The sequence below is a fragment of the Muntiacus reevesi genome, chromosome 7, assembly GCF_963930625.1.
Source record: "Muntiacus reevesi chromosome 7, mMunRee1.1, whole genome shotgun sequence".
NCBI classification, from domain to species: domain Eukaryota; kingdom Metazoa; phylum Chordata; class Mammalia; order Artiodactyla; family Cervidae; genus Muntiacus; species Muntiacus reevesi.
Window position 1 is genome coordinate 42,309,780 of NC_089255.1, and position 26,427 is coordinate 42,336,206.

The following is a 26,427-nucleotide window of genomic DNA, read 5'->3' on the forward strand; positions in this document are numbered from 1 at the left end:
AAAATGTGCTGAAATAAATATGTTACTCAGGCCTCATAAAATTCTATGTCTGCCTCTATAAATTTCCTTCTCAAGCAAGGTTTATTTGGTGCCAAAGGAGCTGTGGGAGTGTTGGGGGCTCTGATTACTCTTAAGAAGCTTCATTGTTGTGCTGCCAAAGAGTCTGTGAGTTTCAGGGGTGTTTGCTGTTGGCTCCTGTATTCCATGGTTCAAGTTTCTTGGAAGGACTCAATATCCTGCTTGGCTTGAAACTCCCACTATTGCTACAGTGGATGCTGGTCCATTTTTAAAACATTTTAATAAACCATTTTGCTATGATCACAGTAACCTGTGATAAAATTCACTGTTAAAAATGAATCAGTGGGGTTCCCAGAAGTAGCATTTTTGGGTGTTTTATAATTAACTTTTATTTTCTCAATTAATCTAGCAAGATTTCCCATATTATGGAAATCAGCCAGATAATTAAATCTTTTAAGAGTTTAAATATTTTATTCTGTGAGTGTCTTCATTCAGCTTTCTTACTTGCTACCTTCTTCACTCTGTGTTATTTCTACTCCTTATTAGTACTATTTACTTCTACATTATATATTTTTTAATGAAAAACAATTCATAGGAAGTCAGGCCATGTCACTTTTTCTTTGAGTTCTATATTTCTTTGCAGTGACTCTGATGCTCTGGAGAAACCCTTGGCACCATGTTTTCAGCTGGCTGGGTTTAAGGAGTTTCTAAGGAAATATACATGTTGTAGGAGTGACATGAATAGGAACTAGGAAATAATCTTCCAGTCTTCATGTGTATTAAGGCCTAAACCAGCTCTTAGAGGACAATGAATTAATCTGTGGTCCACAGTTTCAGAGAAGGCCTTCAAAATTTTATCAGCAGTCACCATCTGTTTTGGATGGCAAATCCTACTGATCACTTGAAGAGTTTTATTTTGTTAAGTGGCAAATTTATAAAGGTCATTTTTGGGGGGTCAGGATATGATACTGTGCCTATTTGGAAAAGGAGAATTTGAGAACAGACTGTATGTCTCTTTGAATGCTTAGACATTTTAGTAGCAGAGAGCAACCCATGACAGCTTATATAGTACAAATGTGAAATTTTGTTCAGTCTATCTACAACTGTATTTTCCACTGCATCTTGAACAGGCCAGTCTCCCATCACTCAGCTCAGGTGATACAAAGAGCTGCTAGAACTGAGATTAATTAAGGGAAATTTCATTATTTTATCCAAATTTCATTTCTCCATCTTACACATGGCTCTTTAAAATTTTTTCTTAAATCTTCTTTTTAATAAATACTTTTCTCATAGTATTTTCTCTCATCATGGGGTCTGGAGAGAGATCACTGATGAATTTTTAGTCTAAGTAAATACTAACATTCTCTCAATATTTCAAGACATTCTTTCTTAATATATATTTCCATCACTGTTTAAAATGATGTCCTCTAAGTATAATGCCATTCTTTTTTGTTTTTCTAAGATATAAGTACTTTAAAGAAACAAATTTGAAGAATTTATTCTACACAGGTCCCTTTGGTCAGTGGAGATAGTTTTTTCTATGTGTTCCATAATGTCCTATAGCAAGATGACTAACTGATACTTGGAATTGACTCACTGGTGATTTTTGGTGAAGTGATTTGACCAATAGATTCATCTAGTAAAATAAATAACTCTCTTGATTTTCCCTTAGAGTAAGATATTATCTCCTATATTATCATTACATTCATTGAAACTTAGGGACACTTAAATTAATGAAGAACATTTTAAATTTCTTACATGCCACCATTCTCCCACATGGCTTATGGAAATATGGCAAACATTTCCCCCATTCTCTTGATACTGTCTTCTGTAGCAGTATTATTAATTTAACCACCTCGGCGACTAGTTATTTCAAAGACAAATCTGATGCTTTGAGTTTTAATCCATAAAAGGATCATTTAGGCCTATTAAGTAAATAAAACACATACCTGTTTTTCAGAAGGCTTGAGATTTTAACAGTAAAACTGAATTTTCTGTCTCGGAAGTGTGAATGACAATAACCTCATCAATAAGCATTGAGTGGAATATCCAAAGCATGCTCTTAGTATATAGAAAACTGTATCCTTGTACAGAGAAGTTAATGAAGGAAGAAATACAAGCCATTTGGAGAGAGAAGCATCCTGATGTGGCCCCACCCACAAAGGAGAACATTCATCATTTACAGCGTTCCACAGTAAAAGTGTTGCATCCAGTATGGTGGTGTTTTGTAGGATGTGAGAAATGGTGAATTAGTCCATCATCTTTGAAGAATGCTAAGTGCCTTCTGGAGCTGAGTGTGCATTCATGTATGGACTCAGGCAGAGGACATTAAAGAAGTTCTTCGACTGCCCTTCCCAGCGCGGGTCGAGGGTGTTCACAGGCCTGTCCCCTGACCGTGGTGACTCCAGGTGCACGTGGTGGCATCCTGGTGATGCCACGGGCAACTCGGGCTCTCTGCTTCTTACAGGCCCTCTGGGGCTTTTGTTTCTACACGTGGGGAGCAGAGGACCGTAGAATTTGCCAAATGAATTCCCAATTAATGATAGGCTTGTCATCAACAATAACTGTGGTTAAATTATTAGAGTTGGCCCCCCAAAAACTTCTGCTGAGGGCAGTCAAAAATTTTAAGTGTTCCAGTATGCCTAAATTTTTTCAAAGTCTTCACTGCAATGAACTAATGGAACGTCTTGCCAGTAGTTTTATTGTAATCAAGTGGACTTTTTAGTTTGTTGCTTTTCTTTCTAGTAATGACTATAACAGTCAAATCCTACCTGTTATTTTTAAATTCTTTGTGAGCTTGGGCAGACCTTTCCTTCCCTCCTACCTCTCTTCCTCCAGCCTCTCTTCTTCCTTTCCTTCCTTCCTCCTCCTCTCTCTCTCTCTAAACCTATCAAAGGATTATTTACCTATTATGAAGCATTGACAAAATGGTTAAAGTAAGCCGATAATATCCCCAGTGTAAATTTGTACTCTTAATAATATGCCCATATGATTCTTTTTTTTTTTTCCCTAACATAATGGGAACAAACAGCCAATACATGGTAAATAATAATGAAGATAATAATGACAATCATGATAATGAGTCTAACAAAACCCAATTGGATTCAAAATCAAGCATTCTATAGACAATTACAATTGGGACATGGAGGCCCTCTATAAAAGTGAAAGCTCTAATAAACAGTAAGTTTTATCATTTTTTATCATTATCCCTCAACATTCTCACTGAGTAATGTCATTGGTATGTTAACTTACCAACCACACATGGAAATTAAAGATTAGATTTTTTTCAGAGTGTATTTGAATAACTATAACTATTTTTTTTTCTTTAAGAGGATCTAGACTTGCAAGGGGACCAAGAAGACATCCATCACTTAGCACTATTCAGCACACAAATTCATTCTAAAATATTGGAGAAAGAACACTTGTAAGATAATTGTGGAGTTATTTCAAATCTGAATGTTACATAAATAAAAATAATTCTCAGATATTTCTTTGGGCTTATCAAAAGAAAAATGACATTTGTAAAGTTCCTGAAAAGAGCACAGATCTCTAATGGTACTTTTAAAATGTTGACACAAATTTCCTGTGAGGGTCACAGACAATGAGGATATTTTAAAGCCTTATTTAGCCAAGGAAGACCTGGGAAGGATGTTGACACAACACACAGTTCAGACATGAAAACTAGGGGCCCAGCTGCCTCTTTTGGTAGAGGGAATATTGTCCAAGGCATTAAATGTGAGTTAGTAATAGTTTTTGAAAGCTCAAAAAGCAATTTTTCCCTCCAGTAGCTTTCTGACATTTGGTTAATTTATCACATCCTGAAAATTTAGGTATTTAGCTCCCAGTGTTTTTTCAAACCACAGAATAGTATTACTGTAATTTAGACAGTGTTCCTAATATAAGGTCACACTTGTATATGCCTCAAAGTCTTGTTTTTAGCTTTTAAAAATAGCCCACCAAACTTAGTGCACTATTTTGTACGGTGATGAATTATACTCAAGTCACCATTCCTAGGTTCAGAGATAATTAATCACACTAGGTTGATTCTGCAATAGGAACTCTAGTATTATGGAAAATACCAGGAGCACTTACTTCCTCAGTGTTCTGAGTAAGACTATATTTCCAGTCTGATTGCCATTCAGGGTCTAAGTCGTGTCCAAATCTTTGTGACCCCATGGACTGCAGCACATCAGACTTCCCTGTCCTTCACTATCTCCCGGAATTTGTTCAAACTTATGTCCACTGAGCCGATGATGCCATACAACCATCCCATCCTCTGTTGCCAATTTCTCCTCCGGCCCTCAGTCTTTCCCAGCATTGGGGTCTTTTCTGGGAAAGCTATCCAGTGATAACCACAACAATAAAGCTCACATTTTGACTACTGTGCTTTAGGGTCTTTACAATGCCCTAGGCGGTGTGGACCACGTCTAGGCCTATTTTCCACACAGGTGAAAGAAATGGAGCTGTAGACGTGTCCGTGGTGAGAGACCTACTAAGCGATGCAGTGTGTCTTCACACCCCGTTCTCTTATGACCCAGAATCTGGGCTCCTCACCGCTCGGCTCCATCTTGCCTCAGAACCAGAACTGCTCCATCTGCTCAAGCAATCGGTTCTTTCAGAGAAGAGCCTGAGTGGATTATAAAGACTGTCTTTATGCACATGGCTTTCCAGTTCCCCTAGCCTTTTGGATGGCTCAAGAAGGAAAAAGTTGCCAGAAAAACACACACAACTCTCCTCTTTGTCAGCCAAAAGCAGGCCCCCAGAGAACTCTGCCAAAGGGAAGCGGAAGACCATAAGATTACCCTCTCCGGACTGTGAGTGATGGGCTAGCCAACAAAGACAGAAAGAAGTACTGTGCCTGGCAAGTGATGTCTATAAAAGGCCAGTCTTTTCTCACAAATCTGAGTAGCAACTGAAGTGACAAGAAAGGGAAGAGGCAGGAGGAGAAAAGCAGAGGGAGGGAGACGTGGAGGCTGGCACCAGCAGTCACGGCGACGGCCGCACTGCCTGTTTTTAGAAGCAGTGACAGATACAATCAGCTGAAAACAGCAGAGAAACAAATCACAGAAGACAGAACACAGAACAGCTTTGCTGCCGTGGGAGACAACCAGCCACCTGTCTCTGGTTTCAGTTGTCCTTTGGGATCTAGGGCAGGGAACGCCACCCCAGGCAGGGTGGAATGAGGGCAGGCAGCTGCCTCTCTCAGAGGTCCCTGACCATGCAGGCCACCAACACCAATGGACCGACACGGGCCGTGGGGTCCCCTCAGTGCGTTATAGCTGTTCCTGAATCATCTCCACCTGCATCCACGCACAGCCTAGGCCGGTGGCTTGCATGTCCCTCAGCACTTTCTGATTTGGATAAATGATGTTTCCTCAGTCCTGGCTCCCTGCATTTATCCAGATTGCTACCCTTACATCTCTCCCGTAGAGAAAACCAGGAGTCACCACTGTAGTCACCCTATGACTTAATACAAACTGTTAACCATGTTCTGTTTAAAGATGTCAGGGAAGCATCTGCCGTGCTTCACAAAAGAGATGCCCTTTAAGGAAAAAGTTAAAACTTTATGGCGACACATTAAAACGGCTGGTCCACTATCAGAGGGAAAATCCCAGCTGTCCAGCTCATTACCCATAGACAGCTGTGAGTTTACTTTAGATACTCTCTGTGGTTCAAATGACATTTTAAGTTCCTCTATAACAATAAAGGTTCTGGGTTTCTGAAGGGTGCTAAAATGAAGGGCTGTAGTGATCATCTTTTTAGTAAGGTCAGAGCAGGTGATGGAAACAGAAAGCATCCATCGGTCCCTATGACTAACTGCATAGAGCAAGACTAGGATGCACTGTGCTGACCACCCTCTTCTTCCCTCATAGCCTGGCCACTTCCCACAGGCAAGAATGCATACCACCATTAACACGTGTCTCCCAAAGTTTGGGCTCCTCCAATGCCTGCTTTTTCATGAGGCTCTCTGTGACCCCTTCAGCTGGAAGTAACTTCGCCCTTCTCACAGCTCTAATGACATGGGCAACCTTCTCCTGGAACCTTGCTCTCTACCTGTGCTGGAGTCATTTGTGGGTGTGACTGATCTCATCCACAGGACCGGAAGCCCCTAACTCTGAGTCACCTTCGTGTCCTTCTTCCCCTGCCCCTGAGCCCAGCACTCGGCTCCGAGCAGGTATGCATTAGGTAGGTGCTGGCTGACTGGGGACAGGACTAGGCATGTCCCCACATGCCTTCTCTCTGCACTGTACTACCAGCTGTAGGGTGCCACGGTCCGGAATCTGGACTCTGAAGCCAGGTTAGCAGGACAGGAATTCCGGATCCCAGGACCAGTTCTCAATAGCATGGTGCCACGGTTTCCTCATCTCTAGAGTGTTAATAGCAGTAATAATGACCTCCCAGAGCTGTCCTGAGGAACAGAGGAGTTGATCCCTACAACATAACTTGTATAGTGTTGCTGCAAAGCAAGTGTCCCCAAATGCTAGCTCTTACTGCTATGAAAGCCAGGGCGTGGTCACCAAGGATGCTCATTCTGTGTTGCTACCTGGCTAACCACAGAATCAGAGTCCACAGTACTTCTAGATTTTAATTTGGATAAAAAAATGGTGACTTCAGAAGAATTTTTCATTCAAGCCTCATCTGACTATCTTAGATGAATAGGCTTGTGGTTTTAAATCCATCTCCCAGGTTGTTACAGCTAAATGTACAAGATTAACATCCACATAGCACAATCTTCAGAAAATGTTTTTTCTGAAGTATCTTTAATACTGCCTTACTTATCTCTCTCACATTTTAGGAATGACTATGTATGTTACCATGAAACACAGTCCCATGGTCCTTTATAGAAATCAAAAGAAAATAACTTGATCATAGACACTAAGGGACAGGAGCCTGGAAACTGATAAGCTAGAGAAAGTTATCCAAGTAAAACTTGGCCTCATTCAGAACTTTATGAGACAAGTACCACACAGGTCATTGGTAGGGGCGGGGAGGCTCCTGAGGAAAGCCCGGTGCTCCCTCCATTACCTGAAGTTCAGCGTGAAGCCTCCACGGGGCTGGGGTTGGTGTGATGACCCGTGGGGGCTGGTGTTCACTATAAGACAAACATGAGAGGGTCTTCCAGTTTGATTCACCACCAGGAAACAGTGACTGCCTCCCTGGAAGGAGCAATAAGATCCCTAGCCTTGGTTCACTGTTCAAGCCCACGAACTAAGTAAGGCTCTCTCAATGTTCACTCCCTGGGCACTTTTCTTTCCTAACTTCTGGTTCAGATTCCAACTTTAAGACATGCAGTTTTCCTTAACAAAGAATCTGCTGAGCCTCTCCATGATGCAACTGCTCTGCTTTGTCACATCAGGAACACTCAAAGGGACATGGCCCCAATACAGCACCAGCGAGGCCAGGCTGGCTAACAATTCAGCACCAGTGAGGTCAGGCTGGACAAATTCACTGTAGGGCTCAGCCCTCATGAGTCCATTCTGGCTTGGACCCCACAGTCACAGCTCAGCCTCCATGCCACAGGCAAATTCAGAGTGACAGGTAGGTAAGTCACAAAGGCAGTGGAGAAAGGTTTCTATTCCAGCCACATTGCCCTGGCTTTGGGGAAGGGAAGAAGCCTGTATGTGGATCCAAATGTGTATTGAGGAACTGCAGAGGAGCAGCAGAGGAGGGAATCTAAAGAAGGAAACTAGTGTTGGGGTTTCCCTTGCCTTTGGATAGAACTGTTAAGCTTCCTTGGGGAAATGTTTCTCTTTGCATGCTGCCTGGCTCCCCATCTTCACAATGGAGTTCTCTGGGTCCTGAGTCTTGGGGCGTGGTGGGCACAGATTAACGATGGGGACTCCACTGCTCAGGACTCAGCATTGCCATTTGCCGCACATCTTGCCGAGGTCTTACGTCCCAGATAGCAACTGGTTTCTTGCCTTCTTTCTAGTAACCATGAACTGGGCACTGGCCCGGTCACCAAGCTTTAGCCCCAAATCTTGTAATGTCTGTTCTCTTAGGTTTTCATTTTGAACCTCTCCCTTGGTTCTCCTACTGGAATCCCACACTTTTAGAAACGGGACCTCCTCTTTTTCTCCAGGGACTAAAGCCTGTTCCAAGCCTGCTGGGGATATCTGCTACTTCCTGGGCTGCTCAGCAGCCACCAGCTCCTCCAAGGCTGTGTCCTAGTTGTAGAGCATTGAAGCTCCCTGACGCTGGTTGCCTGACCCCTGCAGAGAACCTATGGTCGGACCTCACTTCTGCCTCCACCCCAGCCACAGGTCAACACGGCACACTACCCACCCACCACCCACTGGCAGCCACCCTGAGGCTTGCTGGGCATGCATGTGCTCCTGCTGGCTACTTCTTGCTTCCTTCTGCTGGGTGCTGCCCATCTATGTCTATCCAGTATGTTTTCATGTGTGGTTGCCCTGCTCCAAGGGGGCAATAGATGGGGAAGCAGATGTCTCCGGGAGGACCAGTCCTCCTGCCAATAGGACCCCACAATGTGATCAGTTGATTCACTGTGTGATGACCAAAGTCTATACAGCTGCTTCAGTTACATAGTTTGCTTCAGAAGTTAAGACAAATCTTGTTTGTTTTCTGAAAAGTACAGATTCCATTTCCCAATTCAAAAATACATTTGCCCCTGCATCATCATTCTGGTCATTCTGTTTAAAATTTCAACCCCCATCCCTAGAATTCTCTATCCGTTTTGCCTTATTTTTTCTTAGCATATTTTATGAACATCCTGGATGTTTTATTTACTTATCTTGCCTTCTGCTTATTCCTTCTAGTAGAATATAAGCCCCACGAGAGCAGGGATTCTGATTTATTTATTATCTTTGTACCCAGAGCAATTTCTGGCCTAGAAAAGTCACTCAGTGAGTGTCAGTGATGTAAAGAAAGGAGTGAGTGGTGAATGAATGGGCATGCCTGCTCCTCATTGGCCACCCAAGGCTGTGGGCATTCACCTGTCCGTCATACCTGGGAAGCCTGGCCTTCCGCCCCCCATAGGGTGCAGAGCTCACCTTTAGCTTGTGCTCATGCTCCTTGTTGACACGGGCAAGCAGCTGGGCTTTCCTCCTGTTGAGGGCATCAATGAGGGCATCACATTGCGCCACCAGGCAGGCCTCGAACTCCACACTGTTCTCCTGTGTGAGAGAGCATAGTGTTCAGCGGTGAACTGACCTGGTGCCTCGGGCTGCCAGAGACAGCAGAGCCCCAGTCCATCTGTGGGGGGAGGTCCCTGCTGAAGGGAAGGAAGAGGAGCCCTGCCCACTGTGCACACACGCATTTTATAAATAGCAAAATAAATTTTATTCTGCAGGGGAAGTGCTTCACTTTAGATTCAAAGAGGTAAATGTTACTTAATACATTTGTTTTTATCAAGATGAAATCACCTCTGCAATTTGAGTTATATCAAGTAAGATAAAGTTTTAGTTTGTAGAATTGAACATGAGTTGTTTTGAGGGCTGGCATATGACCACTTGTGCATGGTGGAAGGTGGCATTCAGAAAGGCTGGTTGCCTGAGGGAGTCAGGTATTGTTGAGGCATGACAGTAAAAGAATCATTGAATTTAGAGGTAGAAAGAAGAAAGCAGATGGCAATGGTCTTCAATATTAAACAACAATCCAATGACAATAGAAGTTTAGATGAATAGTCATGGGCAAAACACTTGCTCTTTTCATTAAAAGAGCAAGTAGTGAGTGCAGGTGGGCAGTGAAGAATCCCTGGTATATGTAACAGGCCTCAGCCTGCTGTGAAAGTCAGCTTGTGGGGGAACAGTAACCATGCTCTAAATGGATCATAACTTTCCCATGATATTTAAATTGAATGCTGCATCTAAATTTTTTTTACGCGTGTGTGTAGTTGCTCAGTCATGTCCAACAGAGAGACCCTTTGGACCGAAGCCTGCCAGACTCCTCTGTCCATGGGATTTTTCAGGCAAGAATACTGGAGTGGGTTTCCATTTGCTTCCTCCAGGGGATCTTCTGGACCCAGGAATAGAACCCAGTCTCCTGTGTCTCCTGTATTGCAGGCAGGTTCTTTATCCATTGAGCCATGCTATAGACATTTTTAAAAGCAATTCTCTCATTAAATCATAAGCATTCATCAGAGGTAATCCTTTCAATAAGTTATATATGTAGCTTTGATTCTCAAACCATAATCTGGAAAACAATTGTAATTTACAGCCAATGAGAGCTAAATACTTGCTACATGTACAGTAATAGCATTGAAAAAATAGTACTCAACTGAGTAAGCTGTAAAATTTGGGGGGGTTAGAAATGAAGGAACAGCTTAGCCTATCAAATTTAAATTAATTCTCAGTCATCCAGAACTGTGTCTCCTAATATAAGGATCAGTAGTTAGGTATTAGGTCACTGTTCCAAATGCAAGGTCTTCTTTGTATAAGGCATGCATTTACAATTGCTTGAGCAATGACGTCTACAAATATTAAATTTTGGCTTTGATAGTAATTTGCTTTCGAGTTCTCACAGAAGAGCCCTGGAAGTCATCACTGCAGAGCTATGTACCAAGCAGGTTATTATTGGTAGGGAGGGGGAAGCTTTTTCAGTAAAGGCTCTGATAGAGTAAAAGAAAGCTCTGTTCAGATGAAGAGGTGACGTGCAGGGGTGAGCCTGGGGCTGCACACTTTATGCCAGCAGGAGCAGAGAAGGGACCAATTGATAAACTTTGTTGTTTTGGAAAGCAGAAGGAAATATACAACTGCTAGGTTGTTAGGGACTCAAAGTTTTAACAGGGGCCTGTATGTCAACAAAGGGCAAAAAAAAAATCAGTGTGAGGTGCTCTAGAAGGCTGGCTTACATTTAAAAAGCCATTTCTGCCTTGACATGGGTTAGATATTAACTCAGAAAGTCAATCTACTGGAGGCCAGCGCTCAGATTATTTCTGTGAGGCAAACTTGAAAATATAAGAACATTAAACACTGTAGAAGGTCATTATTTTAGCATTTCACGCAATTTAATGGTTTCTCCCTTTCAGCTCTAATAGGAAGTTCACAGGCTCTCAAATGCCAAGTGATTTGTTGGTTACTGTGTCCACATAAAGCAATCTGAAATTATAGTTACCATGGGATCATGGTTGAAAAATATTTAAGTATCTAGGTAGAGCAGAAGCATTATTATAGGATAGGAAGTAAGGAAAGAAAGGTAAAAGAGAGAAAATGTGACCTGTTTGTTATTATTAGAGAAGATATAACTTTTGCAAGGTGCTTTGGGAACATATAGATTTAGAAAATTCAACAATAATGACTGAATTCACAAAGAAATAGATGTCTTTCTGAATGCATGGCAGCAGAGAATCAGGAGCTCAGTGTGGAAGATGGGAACCTCTTGGAAACCGGGGTTATGTCCTTGGCTTGTTAGGGAAATGTAACCATCTTGAGAAGGGGTATATTTGAAGTTGGTCTGTATGTGTGCTTGCATGTATTAGAATAGAAAGAGCAGGAAAAGAATATGTAGGAAATTTCCTAGGAAACATAAAAATAAAAGATAAGACACGGAAACAGTCCCCCCAGCCCCCCACCGCCCCAGGTACACAGTTACATCTTAGCACATGGGCTTTGCTTTCTACCTTGGTTGCTGCCAATACCTGGATCTGCTGGACCATGTTGCGCAGCTGTACCAGGAACTCCTTGGCTTCCTTGGCCCTGTCTGACAGCCCGTTCAGCGCCTGGGAGAGCTGGCTCTGCAGAGACAAAGAAGGAAACCATAGAGCGCTCATCACAGGAGGCAGCCACACAGGGTGGTTTTCATCCAAGAGCCCTCAACATTTCAGATTCCTCTTGTCTCAGCTGGACCACTGAGCCAACACCTGTAACCTGAAGATTCTGGTAATAGCATCCCTACTCCTTCCAGAAGCCCCTGAGGAGTGTTTCCTCTGAGGTAGTGAAAACTTCTGGCCACTGTAGTCAAAGGCCCTTACCAGCTGATATCTGCCTAGAAGTCCATCATCTTATTAATTACTTAATTAATTCAATAATAGTTTATTTAACTTTAAATTAAAAAAATAGTGATTCAGGTGATCTGATACTTATCAACACTATTTAGCCCAAAGTGCTACTGGGGTGAGAGCAGAAAGAATGAAGAGTTACCAGGATGAGGGAAGAAAGGGTGAGAGCACCTGTGATGCCCAGAGTCACTTATATGTAATGGTGAATACAAAGGGCAAGATGAGGCTCCTTCTCATCAACCGAACCAAGCACATCTTCCTTCTCTCAAGCACAGCCCACCCCAGGTCCTCTCCACACTAGCCTCCTAAAGCAAGGTGTACTTTCTTCCTTTCCACACCCCACAGGGGACCCACAACTGCTTGATGAGATCTAAGTGGAAGCTGGCTGGAGGCTGGAGGGCTGAGAAAGCTTCTGCTTTTCTGCTAACATGGGACCAGTGTGGCTGGTGCAGCCTCTTCCCTTTTGCTCCCAACTTTATGGCAGATGCTCTGGGACTCTCAAGAAGCAAAGATCAACATGGGAAGGGAGGATGGTGAAAGGAGACAGTGCCAGGTTCCATCGGCATCTTTTAGCATCTGAACCAACACTTGAAGTCTCGTACCACCAGGCCTCTTGTTATGTGGGGGAAAAGTTACCTCCTACAGTTTAATCCTTATACAGGAGCTCATCATTACTTGCAGTCATTACCACTGTCAGTTCAGTTCAATTCAGTCACTCAGTTGTGTCCGACTTTTTGCAACCCCATGAACTGCAGCACATCAGGCCTCCCTGTCTATCACCAACTCCCAGGGTCCACCCAAACCCATGTCCATTGAGTCGGTGATGCCATCCAGCCATCTCATCCTTTGTCGTCCCCTTCTCCTCCTGCCCTCAATCTTTCCCAGCATCAGGGTCTTTTCAAATGAGTCAGCTCTTCCCATCAGGTGGCCAAAGGATTGGAGTTTCAGCTTCAACATCAGTCCTTCCAATGAACACCCAGGACTGATCTCCTTTAGGATCGACTGGTTGGATCTCCTTGCAGTCCAAGGGACTCTCAAGAGTCTTCTCCAACACCACAGTTCAAAAGCATCAATTCTTCAGTGCTCAGCTTTCTTTATAGTCCAACTCTCACATCCATACATGACCACTGGAAAAACCATAGCCTTGACTAGACGGACATTTGTTGGCAAAGTGTCTCTGCTTTTTAATATGCTGTCTAGGTTGGTCATAACTTTCCTTCCACGGAGTAAGCATCTTTTAATTTCTTGGCTGCAATCACCATCTGCAGTGATTTTGGAGCCCAGAAAAATAAAGTCAACCACTGTTTCCACTGTTTCCCCATCAATCTGCCATGAAGTGATGGGACCGGATGCCATGATCTTAGTTTTCTGAATGTTGAGCTTTAACCCAACTTTTTCACTCTCCTCTTTCACTTTCATCAAGAGGCTCTTTAGTTCTTCTTCACTTTCTGCCATAAGGGTGGTGTCATCTGCATATCTGAGGTTATTGATATTTCTCCCAGCAATCTTGATTCTAGCTTGTGCTTCCTCCAGCCCAGCATTTCTCTTGATGTACTCTGCATGTAATTTAAATCAGCAGGGTGACAATATACAGCCTTGACATACTCCTTTTCCTATTTGGAACCAGTCTGTTGGTCCATGTCCAGTTCTAACTGTTGCTTCCTGACCTGCATACAGGTTTCTCAAGAGGCAGGTCAGGTGGTCTGGTATTCCCATCTCTTTCAGAATTTTCCAGTTTATTGTGATCCACACAGTCAAAGGCTTTGGCATAGTCAATAAAGCAGAAATAGATGTTTTTCTGGAACTCTCTTGCTTTTTCAATGATCCAGCAGATGTTGGCAATTTGATCTCTGGTTCCTCTGCCTTTTCTAAAACCAGCTTGAACATCTGGAAGTTCACGGTTCACGTATTGCTGAAGCCTGGCTTGGAGAATTTTAAGCATTATTTTACTAGCGTGTGAGATGAGTGCAATTGTGCAGTGGTTTGAGCATTCTTTCGCATTTCCTTTCTTTGGAACTGGGATGAAAACTGACCTTTTCCAGTCCTGTGGCCACTGCTGAGTTTTCCATGTTTGCTGGCATATTGAGTGCAGCACTTTCACAGCATCATCTTTCAGGAATTGAAATAGCTCAACTGGTATTCCATCACCTCCACTAGCTTTGTTTGTAGTGATGCTTTCTTAGGCCAACCTGACTTCACATTCCAGGATGTCTGGTTCTAGGTGAGTGATCACACCATCATGATTATCTGGGTTGTGAAGATCTTTTTTGTACAGTTCTTCTGTGTATTCTTGGCACCTCTTCTTACCTGGTACAAAATTCCTCCCCCAGCAGCTGGGGCAACATCCCTCCTGGAAATTACAAAGTCCTTTCCCCACATCACCTTCTTTGAAAACTAATGCCTTTTCTCCTTCTTGCTAAAACAATGCATTATCCACTCATCTTTTTAGTAAAAGGGTAGAATCTTAAAATTGTATTTCTTGGTTGCATGGAGGTTTTTTGCTTATATATGCATGACTAAATAGGAAGTCAGGCACTGGTCTCTCTAAAAATGTGCATGCTGCATGCCACTGTGGGGTGGGAGAACACAGGCTTCAGAAGGGTTCAGATACTGTCCTTTCCTAAGCATGGCCTTGAGAAAGTGACCACTGTCAGAGTTACTCCAATGGAAAAAGTGGGAAAAATAATGTTTAGTGGTTGGACTATTGTGAGGGCTGAGTACATTCATCAATGTGATGGCTCCTGCTAACAAAGAATCATGGTAAGGGAAACCACTCCAAACTTATAAATGGTGCCAGTGACTGGCTGTTCATATCTCACACATAGCTCTACCTCATCCATAAATAAGAATACTATAGTTCTTGGTGCTGTGGGCATTGCCTGAGGTACTGTATATAAGCCCAGAACCCTGCTGGCACATGGTATGTGCGTAATAAATGTTGGCTGTTATTAACTCTTATTCATCTGTTCCTTCCTGCCCATAACCCTCCATGGACTGATTAGGGTGGGATTTGCAGGGCAGATTCCTGGAACAGGATCTGTTGGAGGATACCCTTCATTGCTTGTGTTTTGATTGAGGTACTCAGACTCAGGGAATCTAAACCAAGACAGCCTAGGAAGAAAAGAAACAAAGTGAGCTTACAGTTGCTGAAAGGGCTACTCAGTTACTGAATACTAGGTCCAGCTGCACTATGTGCTGTGCTGTGCTTAGTCATGTCTGACTCTTTGCAGCCGCATGGACTGTAGCCCGCCAGACTCCTCTGTCCATGGGGATTCTCCAGGCAAGAATACTGGAGTGGGTTGCCATACCCTCCTGCAGGGGATCTTCCCAACCCAGGGATTGAACCCAGGTCTCCTGCACCGCAAGCCAATTCTTTTATCATCTGAGCCACGAGGGAAGCCCATGAATACTGGAGTGGGGAGCCTATCCCTTCTCCAGGGGATTTTTCTGACCCAGGAATCGAACTGGGGTCTCCTGCACTGCAGATGGATTCTTTACCAGCAGAGCTACCAGGGCAGCCCCAGCTACACCATAACTTGGGGTAAAAATTTTCTTCTCAAGAACTTTTTCAGAAGCCCAAGGGATGAAGAGAGTCTCATTTGGAACAGAGGGCAATAGAATGACAATCATATTCTAAAGGAGACATTATGTTATTGTGACTTTAGATTCATATCCCCTCTTTTCCTGAATGAGTCAGAGTTTGCTGGGCTACCACAGTTTTCTTCCCCCTTTATTGTAACCTGCGCCTTAGTTATCACATTTGGAGGCTTGAGTAGAGAAGTCAAATTCATTCAACTACACGAAACTAGAGCCACCTGGCTTCTTATAGTCCAGCCTTGTAATTCAAGGTGTCTGTATAATATAAGTCAGGCCTGATGCCCAATAAGAATTGTTGATCAGGTGCTGGTATATACGTAGAAAAAAATTATACTATAGTAAAAATTATACTATAGTAAAAATTATACTATAGTAGACAAAGAGTGCTGGCCTCACCTACTCCCTGGATTTTATATAGCAAAGCAGTATGTAAACTGCAAAACTCAATTTATTTGCAGATTTCCTCCCTTTGTGTCTACATTCATGCCTTCTTCCTGGCTAATGATTGTTCTGGTATTTGATAAACAACTGCATTATAAGATAAATATCTAGAAACCTTTCTCTTAAGCTTTGCCACCTTGTAGAAATGGAGCAGCAGACAATGAAAAATCCTGGAAACTATTTATCACTAGAAAATACTCTTCTTCTAAGGATTTATATATGTATTGCTTTTATAGGACAGTCTTTTGATCATATTTATAAGCCACATCTGATGTAAAGAACATTATTATTTATTTATTTTGTTTCCCAGGAGCATTTAAATTCCTGCTCTTTGCTAACAGAGATGTTCTATACTCAGGACCACAGAGCAGCCCTGTAAATTTATACCAGAACACAGAAGATGCAAATATTTAGTGTGTGTTTTCGGCTGTATATGTAGCCATCAGAAACTGTCTGTGATGCCTAAGCAATAACGTTCTGAAGTCTTGGTTATTTGTTTTCTGATTTACTGAAAAAGTATCATGATCAGAAAGTGAATGGGAGTGGGAAAATGATGAAGCCAAAGAAGCACTGACAGATTTCCAGGCCAGAGCTCTGAGCATGCTCGGAATAACCAAGACTGCCCAGAAAGATGGCAAGTTGTTCCGAGCTTGGAGGAGAGAAACAGAACTCCACCCCTTCCCTCCTTCTCTCCTGCGTTCCCCCTCCAACTTCTCCTCTGACTGGCTCCCCTAGCCTCCCAAAGGAGTATACGTGAAGAGAGATCAGACTCAACCTGGGAGCCCCTGTGGAGCATGTCTCAGAACCACAATCATTTAGGCTCAGGAAACAGGTAACGATTTCAGTGCATGCGCCTAGCTGCCAAGCTTTCCCAGACAGAAAACCACATCTTCTTCCCTTTTCCTGCTGTGAACATTATTCATCTGTCATTCCCCCCCTCAGTTTATTAATACTATGAATACTGGATGGAGACAAATTAGAACAAATGAAAGAAAACTTCCTAGCTGTCTAGGATCTGAAACTACCGGCACGAGATGGGTCATAAAGAGTCAACCAAGAATCATACAAAATAGGTGAGGTGGCAAACATGCAAAGGCAGCTTGGTGGTCCCCAAAACAACCTTACTCCTTCCCTGGGCAGCTCCGACATACTGCACCCTGCTGCACACTTTGGCCTATGCCTCCTGCTTCCTGGGTACCAAGGTCAACACAAAACACAGAAATGAGGATCAATGCGATGCTATTCTGAAGGATATGTGTATCATACGCATAAGACCTGTACGCAGGTCAGGAAGCAATACTTAGAATTGGACATGGAACAACAGACTGGTTCCATAAAGGAAAAGGAGTACTCAAGGCTGTTATTGTCACCCTGCTTATTTAACTTACATGCAGAGTACATCATGAGAAATGCTGGGCTGGAGGAAGCACAAGCTGGAATGAAGATTGCCAGGAGAAATATCAATAACCTCAGATATGCAGATGACACCACCCTTATGGCAGAAAGTGAAGAAGAACTAAAGGGCCTTTTGATGAAAGTGAAAGAGGAGAGTGAAAAAGTTGGCTTAAAGTTCAACATTCAGAAAACTAAGATCATGGCATCTGGTCCCATCACTTCATGGCAAATAGATGGGGAAACAGAGGAAACAGTGTCTGACTTTATTTTTCTGGGCTCCAAAGTCACTGCAGATGGTGATTGCAGCCAAGAAATTAAAAGACGCTTACTCCTTGGAAGGAAAGTTATGACAAACCTAGATAGCATATTAAAAAGCAGAGACATCACTTTGTCAACAAAGGTCCATCTAGTCAAGGCTATGGTTTTTCCAGTGGTCATGTACGGATGTGAGAGTTGGACTATATAAAGAAAGCTGAGTACTGAAGAATTGATATTTCTGAACTGTGGTGTTGGAGAAGACTCTTTGAGAGTCCCTTGGACTGCAAGGAGATCCAACCAGTCGATCCTAAAGGAGATCAGTCCTGGGTGTTCATTAGAAGGACTGATGTTGAAGCTGAAACACCAATAATTTGGCCCCCTGATGTGAAGAGCTGAGTCATTTGAAAAGACCTTGATGCTGGGAAAAATTGAGGGCAGGAGGAGAAGGGGACAACAGAGGATGAGATGGTTGGATGGCATCACCGACTCAATGGACATGGGTTTGGGTGAACTCTGGGAGTTGGTGATAGACAGGGAGGCCTGGCGTGCTGCAGTTAATGGGGTCACAAAGAGTCGGACATAACTGAGTGACTGAGCTGACTGATTCTGAAGGAAAGCACTCCCTCCCAGAAAATAACAATTTTCCTTGAAGAATACTGATTTTTGAGTCTTACTATATTATTTATATTATATAATTAAAAAGTAAAATCAAGAAACTGAAATGTTGTCAACATATTGGTCATTTCTTAAATACCAGGGACCTTGATGAGTGCTTTTAACAGATGTCCTATTCAACTCCAATCACTCCCCTGCCAGTCTGCGGAGGCTCAGAGGTCTGGATACTCCTGAGTTAAGGTTTTGGCACTCACATATGGAAGAGCCAGAACTCCATGGCTGGAGACTGGCTGGGACCCTCTTGCCTTGATTTGAGAACAATCCCAAAAGGTCATCCCAGCTCCAGAACTCCCTGCAGGAATTGGCTGAGGCCCCTGCAGGTCAACTCCTCCCTCTGCTCAGTTCTGTTCATCTCACTTCCTTGTAGATGGATCTATGGAGACCACTGAGCAACTAACCATCCCTATTCAACTCTCCGAATCTGTGTCCAGGGCATCCCATCTAATAAACAATTTTCTAGCCTTCAGTTTCTTTATCTGCAATATGTGGTTAATAGCAGTATCTGTATCATAGGACTGGGGAGACTGGTGAGACTTATGTTCTATATAAAGTTCTATACAACACCAGAGATATTGTAAGCATTTAATAAGTAGTATGTTTTTACAATGAGAATTATGTTAAAATACACATATATAAGTCATTAAAATACTTTGTCATGTCACATGTCCCAGTTTGGGGTTTGGTCAATTACAATTATCCAGACAGTGGGGTATATTGTAGTATTCACAGTTGTTTGTTTCTTTGCCATAGGACTTGGAGGACCTCCTGTAGATGGAACATGTGTCCTGTATGTGTCCCTGACCTACTGTCACCCTTGGCCACGTGATTTACTTTAACCTGAAGAGGCCTTGTGATTTTCTGCCAGCTTTCTTTCTCTTCCTCTTTGTCACCCAGATCCAGGGGTGCACTGATAAACTGGCCCTTATAAAACAAAAACAACAAATGAATTTTGATTTGTAGTGTCTGCCAATTCCCAAGGCTCATATACATAGTTGATTTTATTTTATTTTTTTCATTTATTTTTATTAGTTGGAGGCTAATTACAGTATGTAGTGGTTTTTGCCATACATTGACATGAATCAGCCATGGATTTACATGTGTTGATTTTAGGTCACCAACATGGCATCACTGAATAGAGTTGGGGAGAGGTGTGCATCATCAACTCGTTAGAGCTGGAGCTGTTATGAGCCAGGTCAGAATGCCACAGGGCATATCCCACATGGTGGTTGGGGGCCTTAGAAAGAAGATATGTAGAATGGAACTTGAGACTACTTCCCATGATATGAGCAAGAAATCAAACTTTGGTTTATAAGCCACTGAGATTTGGGGACTTGTCTGTTACTACAGCAAAACTAACTAATACAGACAGCAATTATAATTTTCCATTCATGATTTTAATTTAATCAACCTCCCATTTTACCATGGACCAGTCACAGTGATTCATGCCAGGAAAATGATGATAAAGGAGACAAAATCCCTCCCTCAAGGAACTGTCACTGCATTGCAAATACCACCATTCTGATCTTAACATCACATTTAAAAGTTCTCTCCCCTAGGCTTTCCAATAAAGCAGAGGAAGACTAGAATATTCTAACAAGTAACAACAGAAATGTAGCCTCTCCACTTAATAAGGGAAAATGAAAAACGTCTACTTTCCTAGCAAGTCTCAGCCAGTTCTGGCCAGAGTTTGAATTTCAGAGATAATCTACTCAGACTCTATCCACCAAACTTCAAATATTTCTCCATCTTAGACAGAAAACTCTCAAAATGGAGATGCAAATCAACATGGCAGGCTTTTTTCAGCAAGGAAATAGAGGAGCCATTTTTTGCCTCAGAGCAGAGGAAAAAAACTGTTGCCTCACCCCAATGTTCATAGTTTCTTGGTTGAAATTGATTTGCCACATCTCTATGGTTTTTGCTTAGAGTGCTGGAAGCTGTGCAAGAATTCATGCAACAATTGCTGTGACTGAAGGCTTGAAACTTTAATAAAGTGGCAGGCACACAGCCTGGAAGGTCAACACCACGCTACTCAAGGCTGAGCATGCCTTTCTGAGGATATTCTAACCCACCACAGGCATGTTGTCAGGCAGTTACTAGGTATTTACACCCGAGGATCAAAAATATGCCTTCCTTGGGCTAAGTTTTTGTGCAAATATTGGATTTGACATCCTGGAGATGGATTATAGGACAGATCTCCTTTGTGTGTGTGTGTTGCCTTTTCTCCTAGGTAAATTCTAGGGCCCCAAACAGCAGACTCTGAGTCCTTTTCTAGAAAGCTGTATGGATCCCCCAGCTGTCTTCACATTCACACTGTTCTGTTGTCTTCTTCCAAGTGGTGTTACAGCATTCTGCTTAGTCTGATACTACCAGGGAAGAGGTGAAGCAAAACAGATTGAGATCTATAAGTTTTCAGTTCTTAATAGTAGTTAAATGTCCCAGATAGAAACTCTCAGTTTCAACAATAAGGACCTTTCACTAAACAGTTTAAAACATGGTCTTAGAAATATATATGAAAAGGTAAAAAAAAATCACTAAACTATTTTTCATATAGAAATGCTTTGTGCTTTTCAGAGACTGAATTGTTAGGTGCTCAAAAGAGGAATGATTTATTCTTTCAAGTTTCTTGGCAAGAGCAAGACTTTAATTTGTTTTAAGAAATAACTTTTCCCACCTTATTTTAAAGGCAAAAATGTTCATTTCAGAAAAATCAGAACATTAAGAGACTTAGAAGAAGAAAAGGAAAACCTCAGTCTCATCAGAGACACACTACTTATTAATAGCCTTGATAATGAACCCTTGATGTTTATCTTTCAAAATTTTGTATACTCTTATAATCAAATATGTATGTTTCCATACAGTGTATATCAACAAAATGGACTTCAGGTCATATACTCACTGACGTCTTGAAATCTGTCCTTTTCATTTAGTATGATATAAATATTTTTCCATCTGACTAAGTACTCTACTACATATCTAATAGCTAAATAATACTAATTGCTAAAAAACACTTTGGTAACATTTACTACATGGCAGGCAAAGCTTTATACATCTAACTCATCTTTTTTCACAAAACAACCCAGCAAAGGTAGATACTATTATTACCCATATTTTTTATAGGTGAGAGAATGAAGGCGAGGTTAATTGTCCAACGTCATAAAGTTGCTAAGAAGCAGAGCAGGGATCCAAACCTAGGAAGCCTGTAGCCAGAATCTGTGTTATTCACTGATAAACTGAAGGATAACCCAGGGTGTAGGTACATCACAATTTATTTAAAGAATCTCCTATTTTAGCATATTTAGTTTGTTCCCATCTTGCTGCAAAGAGCTAAATGAAATTCATACAGGAAATATGTGAATACATTCTTGATTATCCCCATTTCCAAAAGTGAAACTGCTTGATCTGCAAACTTTCCTAGAGAGTTTTAAAACTCATGTTACCAAAATGTCCCTTTATGTGATCATCTAACTTACACTCCTGCTGAAGGTGATATATAGGCAGATATTCTCGCCTATATATCTCACTCCAAATATTGTAATTTGTATTTACCTTTGTAATCTGGTAGGCAAAGAATGGAATCTCATTTTTTAAATCTGCATTTTAAAATTACCAGGATGGATGGGTGAGTTTTTTTTCTTCAAAAGCTTCTTATTGATATTTTCCTATTTAAGGTGTAAGTTCTCACCGGTATTATTTGTGAAGCCCTTAGTAGAGGTCCTAACCTATGGGGTGCTACCTAAGTGTGTATTACATAAACTAGTTTCTTCCCACTGCTGATGACTAGACAAGTCTGGCCTCACTGCACGTATTTGCTTACCCAGAAAGACTTAGGGATCCCAAACTGAATAGTGATCTGGAAAATTCAGGTGGTCCATTGAATAGGAAGTGAAATCATAGATTGTTATTAATAACTTGAGTAGATTATGGTCAGAATGTCTGACTCATAAGATCTCTATTGTTCTATATGTATAATTATTATTTTGTGGACAGATACAAGTACATGATAGCTTCTGGTAAACATGCAATGAGCATAAGAGAAGAATATACTCTCTTTTTGTGGGAGAGAATATATATGATACAAAAATGATATGTATAATATAAAACTTTGTAACATATTTGTAAACACAGTTTAGCTTGTTAATTGCATTATTCAGATATCCTAAATTTTTGTTATTTGTCTACTTAACTTACAATATTCTAAAACAAACAAGTAATCAAATTTCCCACAAAGATTGTCTTTGATCCTGTTCTCCTTTCATTTTGCTTTCTGTATTTGTGGCTCTGCTGTTTGTTAAATCATATTTATACCTTTTAACATAAGAGCTTATCCTCCTATGTTTCACTTAGTTCTTTTGATCTTAAATTCCATTTCATTTGATATTGCTATATATATATATATACCCTCCTCTCTCTCATAAAACTTTGCTCTTCTTTTATTTCAAAACTATATTTGTTTTTAACTCAATCTGATTTTTTTCACTGTCATTGGGAAATTCGAGCTATTTACACTTATTGTATTAATTGATATAGTTGGCTTTATTCCACCAACATTATTTATATTTCTATTTGTTATAATCTGTTTTTCCTTTTTAAAAAATTTGTGGCTTTATCACATTTCTTTTAATATCTTAATCCCACTCGCCAATTAATTTGGATGGTTTGCTGTGCTTTTCCATGTTACCTTCGCATCTTGTCATCACATGTCAATCTACATTTTTCCATTACTGAGTCAAAATTAACTAATAACTTTGATTCATCTTTCCTACTACAGTCCCCCAAATGCTTCACTTAATGTATCTCTCAGAAATTAAGAATTGCCATTCTAAAAACCCTTGGATGAAACTGATAATTGAAACTGAATTTATAAATTATATAGATATTGAGGAGAAATAGTTTATGAAAATATATTACATTAAAAAATATGATTATTTGGAAGAGGTAGGAAACCCTAATACTCGTTTATAACAAGGTTCCTACTAGAAATACTATTCTTAGATGGAACTTGGAAAACCAGCAACATTTTTTCCCTTCTCCCTATCCTGACCTCCTAGATCCAGAATAGAATCTTTTTCCATCTCTAATACACTTTCAAAGATAAGTCACAGTGGTGGCCAGACCATAAAAGAAAGAAAAGGCTTTTTTTGCACGTAAGTGCTTATATAAGGATGACTTGGGCAGCTGATCTTATGTTCTGAACATTCAATGATTTCAGTGTCTTTTTTCCCTAGTATTACGAGTTGCATGGCAGGATACAGTGATCTCTATCTCTTTTTCAAGTTTCTTTCTTTTTTTTTTTACAACATCAAAGAATAGCTAAGCTAAGCAAGCCTATAAATGACGTTGAAGTCACAAGTTTCCTTTAAACGTTACTGGTAAACAAATACAACTGGTGGCATTCCCATCTATTCCTCAGCCTTTTTGACCCTTTGGGAGGAATAAAAGCCACGCTGTGACATCTATACCACTGAGTAGCTTTGGGGAATGTTCACTCCAGGGGAGTACCTGTGCCTCGTAGTGTCACTGAGGGCAGGGCTCAGTCACCAGATTCCAGGTGAGCTGGTCAATCTGTGGATATCAATTCTATTTCTTGATGTTGTAGGCAGAATAATGGCTCCCTGAATGTCCATACTGAAATCCTTGAAACCTGGGTTATCTTACCTCACATGGCAAAAAGAACTCGGCAGATCGGATAAAGGTTTTGGACCTTGATTCTAAGAGATCATCCTAGATTATCTTGCTGAACCAGCCTAATCACACAAGTCCTAAAAAGTAGAGGATCTTCTGGGCTATACAGTCAATGAGCGAGTTGTGACTATAGAAGAAGAATCAGGTGTACCTTTCCACTTCAACCTGTTATGATCATCAGTTTATAAGTACCCTGAAGTCTCAGCTCACCTGAACTTTTACTTATCTTGGAAAATCTACATTTTTCAAAGACATGGGGTCATTGGGAGGTTGGGAAATGTTAATCACAATCTCTGAATTTTTATTCTGACCATAGGACCCCATGACAACATTGAGGCAGATATTAACACAGCTTCTTTAAAAAGCTTCTTTAGGAAAAAGAGTGCACAGGAGAGACCATTGCACATTCACTGGACTGACAAAACTAGGTGCTGGTGAGGATGAGGGCCTCACACATGCTAATGAGAATTACAATGGCAAAACCACCTGGGAAAACCGATGCTTTCTAGGAAAGTTAAATATACAGCCACCCGACAGGACACCATATGTCCACAAAAGACTTAGATGAAAATGTTCATAGCAGCTTTATTTATAACAGCCTCAAGGTGGAAACTGCCCAAATGTCTATCAGCAGTAACATGGATAAATAAATTCTGTATATTCATACAATAGAACACTGCTTAGCAATGAATACATTCAAGCTAATGATATACATGAAACACAAATGAGTTTTAAAACATTATGTTGATTAAAAGAAGTGAGACAAAAAGATACATATTGTCATTTATGCAAAGTTAAAAAACAGAAAGAACTAATCTATGATGATGGAAGTCAGGAAAATGGTGACCTTGGTAGGTAGGAAGATTGGAAAAGTGTTTTGTGAAATTCTCTGAGGGAAGATTATGTTCTATATCTTGATCTGGGTGCTAAATATATATATATACACACATATATACTAATAGATGTAAAATTTATAAATATAAATATAAATACATATAAAAATTCATTGAGCTATAAATTTAAAGTTTATATATTTTACTGGAGATATTTTATGCTTTTTATTTTAAAATGAATTTTTTTTCCCTAAGGATAAATACTCCTTGTATATAATTAATCTGTTTACTAAGACCCCATGATGTGGGATAACTTTTTTTTTCCTAAAAAAATTTAGTGTTTTTTCAGATGACCTTATTGTTTTTCAACTGAACCTCTGAATTTAAATAGACACCTATAAAATCCTCAAGAATCTTATAACTGACTACTAAAAATATTTCACTCAATATACTTGATATTGGGAGCTGTTGCTGCCTTGGATGAAGACTGTCATCTCTCAGCCTTGCCTCTGACCATGTTGTCACTTCTCTTCTGTTGCAGATACCCAGCAGCATCTGAAATCTAGCAACATGGCATCCACTAACTCTGGTGTGTATATCCACCCACAATGATGTCACTTTAATTTAAAAGATGCATCTGGTTTGATAGATAATAAGGTCCTGTATAGCACAGGGAACTAAATTCTGATAGTTCCTCTGATAAATCATAATGGAAAAGACTGTAAAAAGGATAAATATATATGTATAACTGAATCACTTTGCTGTATAGTACAAATTAACACAATTGCACTTCAATAAAAATAAAAAGACGTGTCTGGTTGAAGGTCCTTTAAGAGGAAATGTGTGCCTAATCTGAAAAGTGGTAATTTCTCAGAGGGAGCAGGAATGACTGGGGCTATGGGGCAAAAAATGGAATGGTTTACACCATCTCTGCTGGTATCTCCACCAACCCTCAGATATGTTCTGTCCTTTTAGGAAGGCACAAATACCATAAGACTTGAAATACACATGTTCTTTCTGGTCAACTTATGATGCCATAAGTTTGTAGGAATAAGAACTTGTGAATAGACATGGTTGGTTTGACTATGAGTTTGAAATGCACACGATCCTTTCATTTTGATGATAAATCCACATATTACTTCTCTGACAGTCTTAACATTTAATTTATAAAGCTTAAATATAAAGAAATTGAATTATCCTTAATATAACTACCATGGCTTCAATTATTCTGGAACAAACTAAAACGCAATCTTACTGTTCTAATAAATGATCCTCGTCATTGGCAAGAGAGAAACTCTTTGGGTTATCTTAAATAGCTTCTAAAACATACTTTGGTTGTTTCCCCGCAGTACTGAAAGATTTGTTAGGATCCAGTATAGGTCAATTTTCCATCCAAAGTAAAATCAATAGTGATCATTGATATGGTTCAGAAAAAATAGATTTAAGCCATGTCTAATTTCTTTTCACCCTTTCCTCGGCATCTTTGTCAATCCATCTCCAGGCAAGTGAATTGCAGCTCCAGCCTAGTGAAATGGGAATGGTTTCCATGACAACAGATTTTCGCTCTGC

The 26,427-nt window shown here is 40.8% G+C and overlaps 1 protein-coding gene across 20 annotated transcripts in view; it reads right to left on the reverse strand.

Moving 5' to 3' along the window:
- TRIM9 (tripartite motif containing 9) overlaps positions 1–26,427 on the reverse strand; it is a 113,755-nt gene that overhangs the window by 39,444 nt on the left and 47,884 nt on the right. For 16 of the 20 annotated variants that reach the window (XM_065941496.1, XM_065941495.1, XM_065941492.1 and 13 more), the window contains exons 2-3: positions 11,618–11,713; positions 9,033–9,155 (exon numbers count right to left, since the gene is read on the reverse strand). The exons of 3 other annotated variants lie outside the window; for them this stretch is intronic. In XM_065941496.1, the coding sequence (XP_065797568.1) occupies positions 9,033–9,155; positions 11,618–11,713 (219 nt within the window). The remainder of the gene's footprint in view (positions 1–9,032; positions 9,156–11,617; positions 11,714–26,427) is intronic. One more of the 20 variants, XM_065941491.1, reaches the window with a different exon arrangement.